At 39.5% G+C, this 10249-nt stretch overlaps 1 protein-coding gene across 3 annotated transcripts in view; it reads left to right on the top strand.

Annotated features, from left to right (window-relative positions):
- LOC101863181 (uncharacterized protein YMR196W) overlaps window positions 1–9971 on the top strand; it is a 33284-nt gene extending 23313 nt beyond the window's left edge. For 2 of the 3 annotated variants that reach the window (XM_013081840.2, XM_013081838.2), the window contains exons 14-21: window positions 9–168; window positions 592–779; window positions 2164–2292; window positions 3414–3543; window positions 4350–4447; window positions 5596–5686; window positions 6669–6765; window positions 7632–9971. In XM_013081840.2, coding sequence (XP_012937294.1) covers window positions 9–168; window positions 592–779; window positions 2164–2292; window positions 3414–3543; window positions 4350–4447; window positions 5596–5686; window positions 6669–6765; window positions 7632–7707 — 969 coding nt within the window. In that variant the 3' untranslated portion in view covers window positions 7708–9971. The remainder of the gene's footprint in view (window positions 1–8; window positions 169–591; window positions 780–2163; window positions 2293–3413; window positions 3544–4349; window positions 4448–5595; window positions 5687–6668; window positions 6766–7631) is intronic. The other variant, XM_005097166.3, reaches the window with a different exon arrangement.
- The last annotated feature ends 278 nt before the right edge of the window (window positions 9972–10249 follow it).

Genomic DNA, 10249 nt, shown 5'->3' with positions numbered 1-10249 from the left:
CCCCCCAGGCTGACTGCACAGGCTGGATGGGTCTGTTCTGCATGAACATGCTGCAGATCGCCCTGGAGCTGTGCCGTAAGGATAGCAGCTACACAGACATGGCTATCAAGTTCCTCAAGCACTTCCTCAACATCGCCAAGGCCATCAACCGCTCAGTGGACGACGGAGGTATACTATAGAAACCAGGATGAATAGTTTCGACTTTGTTTTCTTTTCTTTGTCATTATTTCCTTTTGTCTTTGTGGATGGAAGAGAACAAGTTCCTCTGTGCTCAAACAAATGAACAAATGAATACTTTTAAGCACTGTTGATCTGCAGAACAGGGGAAGTTGATTCTGTTTTCTTTTCTTTTATAATTTTGTTGTTGATTTGTTTTTAAAAATATAATTTCCTTTTTCTTAAAAAAAAATTATTTGCTTTTCTTTTTAAAAAGGGTTTCCTTATAAAGAAAATGATTTCCATTTCTTTTTAATGATTATTTCTCTGTTTCTTTTTATAATTATTTTCCTTTTTTTGTTTGAAATGATTTCCTTTTCTTTTTCGAATTTTCAAATGTATTTATCTTTCTTTTCAAAATCCTTTTTTTGCCAGGTCTTTGGATGGAGGAGGACAAGTTCTTCTACGACGTTCTGCATTACCAGGACCCCCACTGTGCAGCCGTCCGCGTACGCTCGTGGTCCGGCATAGTGCCTCTGTTAGCCTGCACATCCATCAACCTGAAACACTCACCACTGGTCAAGTCGTTCCTGCTTAAGTGTGACCGCGGCTTTTCACCGTTTGTGAGTAGGCTGTCAATGTTGGATACTTATTGAAGATAGTGGAAATCAACTAGAGGCAATAGATATGCGGTTTGGAGACTTTTGAGGATATCATAGATGAGAAGATCAAACAATTTTTTAAAATGTGTGGCATTGGGGTGAAATCATCTGCTTGTCAAAATAGTGAAATTAAAGAAACTAACATTTTGCACCTGTTATGCAATTCTTTTAATTGTTTTTCTTTAGCTCAACACCTTTCGTATTCTCTTAAAAACACATCTATGTGTGAATTCCGCTGAAAAATTGGGTGAAAGGCACAAATATGTAAATTTGGAGTTTCAAAGGATACTTAAGCTTTGGGAGTCACCAAACTCTGGCAGCGATTTTCTTGCTAACTTTACCTCTTACTGGAGTTGACCCCACTTCCTTCAATCGCAGATATTTTGACTTCTATTCAAGATAGGTGGGTATTTTTCTATCAAAATCAAGACAAATGAATCAGCTTTAAGATGATTTTTTAAAAACATAAAATGCCCAAAAATTGATGAGCACCTTATTCCACCATGTTTCGACTCAAACAGATCTTCACATCCTTGATTATAAGGTTCCTATAAGTACCTTTCCGCATCCGGTAGACAGATAAAGGTACTAAAACAATTAGACTCCCCATGTTGGAATTGATCGGCTTAGTTATCTGATATTTATCTTCACTTGACATCACTTAGCCCTTTCGTTGCCAAGGGATATACGTTCCTACTGTCAGCACCGATTTTCAGCTGAGCTCGTTACCAAGGAGAGCAGCCTAATGTCTCAGTGTTAATGGACGCCCGCTCTAGATCTAGCGCACTTATGACATATTTCGGACACCAGGTCTTCGATGGTCACTTTTCTTTCTCCCCATCTCCTCCCATCTTACTCATAATTTCGAATAACCTGTAAATCTTAGTAAAAAAGTGAATTTATTTGCCTTTTTAAAGTCATTTCGATGTTTACATTTTACCAAAGCACGCGGCCGCCCGCAAGCCCAGCAGTAAAGTAATGCTAGTAAATTTGGTACCTATATGCATATGCGTGTCTTTTGTTCCCGGATATGAATCAATGCAGCACTTATGGCTAAAACTCCGTACAGAAGAATAAGTGCCAGGCTATTAGAGTGATGTACGTGTAACATCATATAGGGAATCAGGAGCATCAATTTTTGCCAATTTCCATAACGTACATGGTACGGCACAGCGCTAAAAATTACTCATTTTCATGACGTATGAGGTACATCACAAGGCAACGAAGGGATTAATGGTATTTAAACTCAGTTCACAAATCACTTTACCACAGGAAACTTCTTTTGAAACTGTGTTGTTTTCTGTGATGTGTGTGATAAATTGTGTTTTATTTTACATTTTCTTAGGTTTGCAAACTGGGAGAGAATGAGTTTTTCCTGACCCTGGTCTCCTACACAAAACTCAAGGTCATTCTGAAGATCGTCTTCTCGGAGAATGAATTCCTCTCGCCCTTTGGCATCCGGTCATTGTCAAAGGTCAGAATCGGTGACATAAATAAGATCTACATTTGGGTGATCGGAGGGTGCCTGTGGTTGGTCCAACTTCTTTTCTTTCCCTCTGTTGTTTCTCTCTGCCTTACTTACCCCCCTACACTAAGTATACTGCTATGTGAATGTGCTTTCCTTTACTCATACTCTAACTCAAGCTAAATTTTATGAGTGCAAAAAAAATTTTTTACGGTACCGGAGGATATGAAAAGCTTTTACGATAGCATGTTATTTCTTATGGGCGTATTGACTTTCATAGTCAGACCAGACCATCAATGATTTTTTTATAGAGGCACCAGCCATCCATGTCCAGGTGCTGTTTTAGCCTCTTTTTCCTGTATTCGGATTAATAATATCTTTTTGCCAATTTATTGGTTCCGCTTCTATGTACCCCATATCTATGGTTCTCAACCTGGAAATCGCCCATAATTCGCTGTAATTGTCTCCCCCCCCTCCCCCCACTCCCTCTCATCACCCCCCCCCCTTCATAGTGTCATCATTTATAGTCTGTTATATGTAAACAACGTCTGTGCTGTAGTGGTGAGGTGCTTCGCTATCTCGTGTAGAAGGCTTGGGTTCGCTTTCAGTGTTGGGAGAATTTTTATCGAGTATCTGACGTTTCTGCTGGGTTACTGTATCCCTCTCAGCCTAGGTTGGAAGCCTGCCTCCTAAATTTATGGCGATGGGGGCTAGTTAAAACATATACATTTCCAATTTTTATAAAAAAAGTCTTGCATGTGTTTTGATGATAATGATCTATTGTTTTGTTTAGCTGCATGGATGATTATATTCTGTAATTACTTGTGAGTACATGGATTACCTTTACCTGTACTTTCTTTCAGGATGTTGTTTGGATTATCATAATTTTAATTTTTAACGCAGCTGTATGGATTATCACAATTTTTTATTTCTAAAACAGTTGTATAGATTATGATAATTTTAAATTTCTAACACAGTCGTTTGGATTATGATAATTTTAAATTTCTAACAAAGCTGTATGGGTGATAATAATTTCTAATATTTTTACACGGCTTTGGGAATTTCATAATTTCTAATTTTTTTAACGCATCCTTGTATGGTTTATCATAATCTGCCATTTTCCTACTCAGATATATCAGAGTAAACCTTACCACTTCGACATCGGCGGCAAAACCATGAGCATCAAGTACACACCGGGGGAGTCCGACTCCAAGCTGTTCGGAGGCAACAGTAACTGGAGGGGACCCATCTGGCTCTGCAGTGAGTTCTGAATTCTGGGGGCTGTTTTGTCGGGAGGAAGGCATTCTCCTGCATCTGTTTATGATGTGTCTCCGTCTTTCTGCTGGGCTAGCCCTGACAGGCAGTATGGAAGTAGCGAGTCGTCTTCTACATGATCTTAATTCTGTGGATGGGGGTGTAAAACTTCTCCAAATTTACATCAGGTTGCAGCAGTCGGCCTCCTGAATTATCTAACTTATGTTGCTGGGGTGGGGAGGAGAGAGGGGGGAGGGTTAAACACCAACCGTAACCAGTTACTACTGCAGTAAGAAAGGATTCCGGAGAAAGTATATTTAGAACCCCCCTCCCCTCACCCCCCACCCCACCTAATTTGGAAGAGATCTGACCTAACTCACAGACTTGGTATCACTGTAGGAAAGATTACAATTGGGTTATTGCTATGTCTCACAGGAACAAGTAATAGCTGATTGTGATCTTCCATGTTTGCATAGACATGGGGGCTATATTTTACTTTAATTGGAATTCCAATCCTTGACACCAACCAATCTTATATGGAAAATGATATTGTTATAGAGTAGCTATAGAAATTGGTTGGGAGAATATGACTATTTCATTTTGTGTTGAGTTCTGCTTCGTCAGACTATTTCGTCAAAGTTTTGGAGGATGCCGCTGGTAGGTCCTACTTCTTTTCTTGCCCTCAGTTATTTGTTGTACCTGTCTGTCTTACTTTTTCCCTTCACTAAATGACACAGACTGGGTCAAGGTGCTTCTCTCTTGTACTTAAACAAACAAACAAAAGCAGTTACGCCTTTTTTTTTTCCTTTCAGTGAACTACATGTTTGTAGAGTGCTTGGAGAAATATTCCGACCTTGACAGAGTGTTCACCTTACCACTCAGTGTACAGTACCCGACCGGAACTGCCTCAGTAAGTCTGCCTGTACTTATTTCTACTGGGAAAATTGAGTGTTTGTTTTTTCCCAGGGTCTGTCAGAAACAGATTTGAAAATACAGCCTAGTAAGTAAACACAGATAGCAAAATTAGCGGGATGCGGAAATTTTTTTGTTTTGTACAAATTTAATCTTGCATGTGGGTTTGTTTTTTTTACAAAGAATATATATTTATGAGAAAAAATTCGGGACCTGAAATTCTGTTCACCATGTGAGCATTCACTGTGTGTGTGCTGGACTGAATATATAGTGACCAATTTGTATCAGCAGCACTGTTCTAACAAATTCTCAAATATACAAATGTTTATTTTCTTTCCAAAAAATTCTTGGTTTTTCTTTGAGATCGGTATGTTGTATAACTTTACTAAGTCCAATGCCTCTGACCTTACAGTTTCATGTCTTGTTCAAGGACCTGCAGATTTTTTTTCTTTTTACCGTTGTGGTAATGGTTAGTCGATTCCAGTGTGGGGAACATGTTTTATCTATCATCGGCACCTTTCTTCTGGGAGGTGTCCCACACAAAGCTCTTATTGACCTTGTCTGTCAAGCTTGAACCACCTGCTTTGCAGATGCTTTTAGTTGTATTTTTGGATGGATGAAACATAAACAATATATACTTTTGGATATTCATTTTGCTTAATTTAGCATGGTATCACCTTTTAATGGTTTGCTGCTGAATAACTGCAAAGCTTGTGAAATGAAGTAGGTTGCATCTACTCTTTTCCAGGTGCCAGAAGTCATTTGCAACTATGTTTCGCCACTCATTTCTCTGCTTGATGCTCTCATAAAACCTAAGTATTATCCTGGTCCTTTCCATCACTCATCTGTTCAAGTTCTCTATGTATATTATTCAGAACCAGAGGAGCATAATATGCTCATAAATTCCTGGATAATATATATAGTTACAGAGTTAAGATCTGTTCTTTACGAAACAAATTGTGAGTGGTTGGAAGCAGTCGTTGATAGGTCCTTCTTCTTTTCTTTACCTCTCTCTATATGGTTTCTGCTTGCCTTTCTTGCCTTTTTTTTTCCCCAGCTCTGAATGACCACTCTTGTGTTGATGTGCTGTTCTTTACTCACACAAACAAAACTATAGACAGATCTCCACCTTCTGTTATGTTTCAGAAGTTGACATTTCTCGCAATTGCTCAGGATCTGTGTCAGAGAGTTCTCAGTATCTTCCTGCCCAACGTGTGGGGGGCGCGGCCTGTTCATGGTGAGTAACACGACAGGTGCTGGTTTTTGTGCCTGTCTAAATGAGCTGTATTGTGTTCATATGGTGCTTCTCTTTATTTACGATCAACAACTGAACTGCTTGTTTTGTCGATAAATATAGAAATCTGGATATCCGAAATTTTATGGACTTTGCCCTTGAAACAGAAAAAGTCTCGGTACAAAATGTAATAGACATTATAATCTGTGAATTTTTAGTCCCCACACACTCGCGCTTTTCCACGGGATTTGAAAACTTCCAGATTTTTCTTCCAAGCCAGTCGGCACCTCTGAAATTGAAATGCTTTGTGTGAATCTTTCAGGTTCGCACAGCAAGTATGCCAATGATTTCGACCTAGCATCTCTTTGTTTTGTAGTAGTTATGCTCATGATTATAAGGATGAAAAAAGGTGGAAATAGTCTTATATTACAAACTCACGTACACACACACACACACACACACACACACACACACACACACACACACACACACACACACACACACACACACATGAATGCTCACTCACACATAAACTTCTGTCAAGACATTGCGCACTCTTTTTAACACTTACAGTACTGTCGGCGACTTTAGTCGCCAGGCCATAGCATGCCCTCACTACTGCTGGTGACTTTAGTCGCCGACACAACCAGGCACACTAAACATAGTTAAACAATGAATGGACGCACTGCACTAAAGTAAATACCAAAGGAAGTCACTCTATATGGTAGCTGAATGGTTGATGGACCTCTCTGAATTTTTAAAGCGTGTTTCTTGGGCTGCCAAGGTTTTTCTTATTAAAAAAAAAATTCTACCACAGCTTCAGCGTTCTAACTGGTGCGGTACCCAAGGGTTTCTCACTATATGAGCCTTCGGTACTGTAAGTGTTAAAGAGTCATCTCCTAAATGATCAAATTTGTGTTGATAGGCGTGTAAGACATTTTACAAGATGATATTTTGTTGATCCAGTTTTGTGTGTGACTTTCAGGCACCCACAGCAAGTATGCCAAAGATTCAGACTGGGAATCCCAAATCTTGTTCTACGAATATTTCCACGCAGACACGGGCAGAGGGTGTGGGGCAAGGTATGTGTGGCCTCTCTCATGTGGCACTGGTGGCCTTGTGGTTAGACTACCAGACTCGTAATAGTGAGATTGCGGGTTTGGGGGTTCGAGCCGTCTTTCCTATGTCTTATTTTTTTCATTATAACATTTTGCTCTTTGCTGGTCAGGACATTCTACATTTTTCTCTAATTGTAACATTTTGTGGGTGGTTGGTGGGTGCTGTGGTGTGGTTTACTCCTTTTTTCTTATCAAACACCTATCGTCCTGATCTCTCCTCCTTTTTTTTATGTTTGTTACTCTCTTGTAACAGGACTAATCTTCGGCACTTATATGACTTTTTGGTGTTGACTCTTACTAAAACTGTAACATTTTTCTCTTTGCTGGCCAAGATATTTGACGTTTTTCTTTAATTGTAACATTTTCTTCTTCCTGGTCTGGCTGTTCTGAATGTTTCTTTTATTATAGCAGGTGACTCCAAAAGTCATGTGTCTTACCATCTGGCTATGTGTGTGTGTGGGTGGGTCTCCAGTCTGTTGTTGACTGAGTATTTTTGCACTGTGTTATCCATCCGCCTCTTTGTTTTTTGTCAGTCCCTATGTGTATGGGTTGGCAATATTGATACTATTAATCTGTCTGTCAGTGTTTCTGTAGATCTGTGTTTCTATCTATAAATCCATCCATCCATCTGTCGATCCTTTTATCCATCCGTCCATCCATCTGTCTGTCAGTCTGTCTGTCTGTCTGTCTGTCTGCCTGAAATATCTATCTGTCAAATTGAGCAATGATTATTGAAATGACTTGCCATATTACTGCTCTCTTCTCACACTTTCTCAATAAAAAAATAATCATAATGTCCTACCATAATTTATCTGCTCTTCTTTCCCCAGCCACCAGACAGGATGGTCTGCCCTTGTCTTGGAGTTTATTCACAAGTTATATCGAGGACAGGTTAAAAATAGCTAACACTCGAAAGTAATTCCTCCCAGTCATCTGTACCTGTGATGCTCTTTCGAAATCCGTGTTTATCTGTGTTATTTGCTTACAGTTTGTTTTGCATAACTCCCTGTTTATCTGTGCAATATTTACTTTTTGTAACTCCCTAATTGTCTGTGCAAGTAAAAAATGTATGTTGCCTACCGATACCATCCCAAAGAAAAAACTACTGCCACCTAAACATGTACACTAGTCCCCGCCTAAACACGCGCCATAGAAAAGCACGCTCTGCTCAAACGCAAGCTTTCATCACGTGACGAGTTTTTTACTATATAATTTAGATGTACAAAAGCACGATCACTCCCTCTAAACGCACATTCCGATCTGCGAAACACGCCAACAGGTAAAGCTTGAAAAGGGGAAATTTTCACTACAACCTGCACGGCATGCATAGGACAAGCCTAGACCACTGGATATTTGGTGAGACTGCCCTCACGCTGAACGAAGAGAGTGATGGACAGTGTTTTCCCACCCAACTTTCCACAGACACATAGATCTAGGACTTGTCAATGAAATATTTGGGGGGCATTAGGTAGGCCTCTATAGGATTAAAGATGAGTCGAGTAAGCCTAATCAGCTGCGCTCGAAGAACTTGTAATGTACTCGTTCAAGGAATCACAAGAGAAAATGAGAAATGTTCCTCTAAATGTAGAGATCTATGATTCTGATGTCGTCCATGAAGTAGCGGTCAGCGGTGATCGCTTGGATAGCCAAGTGGCTGGGCCGTCGTCCCTATGACTATCACCGACAGTTTTCTTTTTAGGCTGTCTGTTCCCCACATTTTATGGTGCATATCATTACATTTAGTCTGTTTTTCTTACCCCCACCCCCCCATTCAACGCCTTTGTATTCTCAACCATAGTCGAGGAATCCCTCAGGAACCAATCACTTGTCGTCATATTATCAGCCAAAGTGACCCCCACCCCAAGGGAGGTCACTAGAATATCAAGACAATGAGATTACTGCGTCCCTTCCCCCCTTTGCAAAGGTTCATTATCATGTAAACGCACGCTCCGTATAAACACAAGAGCCTTCCCGAGCACCGGGCGTTTAGGCGGAGACTACTGTACAGCTAATGACTGTCCCAAGTGTATGTAAACGCAGAGGGAAAATTTTTAACGCTGTGGATAGTCATAGACTTGTTGACTGTCCAGAGGGACAGTTTTCGGACTGGTCAAGTGGTAGACCAGCAAGTAGAACAGAAACATCGCAGTAGACTGCGACATCGTCAATTGGACTAGTACAAAATTTGTTTTATCTCTCAATATTTCTGCCTGAGTTTCATCTGAAATTATTACAAATAGGATAAGGTATATTAAGTTCTCTATTGGAAGAAGTTGAAGAGAGTCCTTTCACTCAATCAAGTTTACATGCATAGCATCAGATCAACAAGTCTTTTGTTGTTTTCTGGAACTAAATTACTGTTCTTGTGCGGATATGCTTCTCTTTACTCAAGTGCCATGTCTATGTGTTTCTTGCTGTGTGTGTATGTGTGTGTAATAATTACATTTTAAGAATGCAATTGTCTTCATTTTCTTGTCTGTCTGCTAAATGACCTACGTTGTTTTGAGTAGGGCCTAAAACTTTTACTATGACATTAATCACCATTTCTTGCCTTATTGTTTTCAGAGAGCAAAGCCCATCAGTGATGAAATGCAAGAAAGGTCGAAACCTGCATGTCTTTCACGTTTTTCAATATTTGCAGTCCTAACTATATCTTTGATATACTTTTGTTCCCATTCATTTTCTCTTTTTACATATGGTCGGCATCATTCCACTTGCGCTCATCTCATTTTTCTCAAGTTTTGAGGAAATTAAACAAGAACAGATCGCCCGAATCAGAACCATGATTGAGGTACCTGTGATTTTTCAGTTTGAACTTGAGAAGGAAACAATTAAACTCAATTTTGATATTCCCCTTGGTCTTCATTTGAGTAGTGGGTTTTTTTATCTGGAAACCCCTGGGAAGTGATTTGGGTGTTGGCGTAATGACTCGTATGATATATCATCATATTTTATTCCCTTTTTTTTGTCATTGGCTTTTTTTTTAACTTGGGGAAACAAGATGTTTGTGTTTCCATCTTCTCTCTTGGTGCTGAGTATTTGGGCATTAATTTGTAGCTTGTCAACATGGTTTTATATATTTTTGAAACAGCTATTTCTATATATTATGTGTCCTTTGAACTGTGATGATTATTTTATCAATAAACATGTTATATAGAGTATGAAGACGATTCACCTGCGTTTGTCATTATTGTTCTTCGCCATTTGAAAATGAGTGCATCTTAACCTTTCAGTTTGAATCATACTAGACTGTTGTGCAGATTTAAGGTTACCTTGGTTCAAATCACCTTTGGGGCATTCTTAAACATAAGTTGTTTTCTTAAAAAAGATTTCTCCACTTTTTACCCTTCTGGACTCGCATCTTTGTTGAAGTGTAGTTAGGCTTTTCACCATCGCACAGAGAAGATTCTTTTCGAGCATCTCCATCTGACTGTTGGTGCATGTATGT

The sequence above is a fragment of the Aplysia californica genome, unplaced genomic scaffold (genome assembly GCF_000002075.1).
Source record: "Aplysia californica isolate F4 #8 unplaced genomic scaffold, AplCal3.0 scaffold00148, whole genome shotgun sequence".
NCBI lineage: Eukaryota > Metazoa > Mollusca > Gastropoda > Aplysiida > Aplysiidae > Aplysia > Aplysia californica.
The sequence above is the reverse complement of the archived record's forward strand: the minus strand, read 5'-3'. Positions and strand labels throughout refer to the sequence as shown.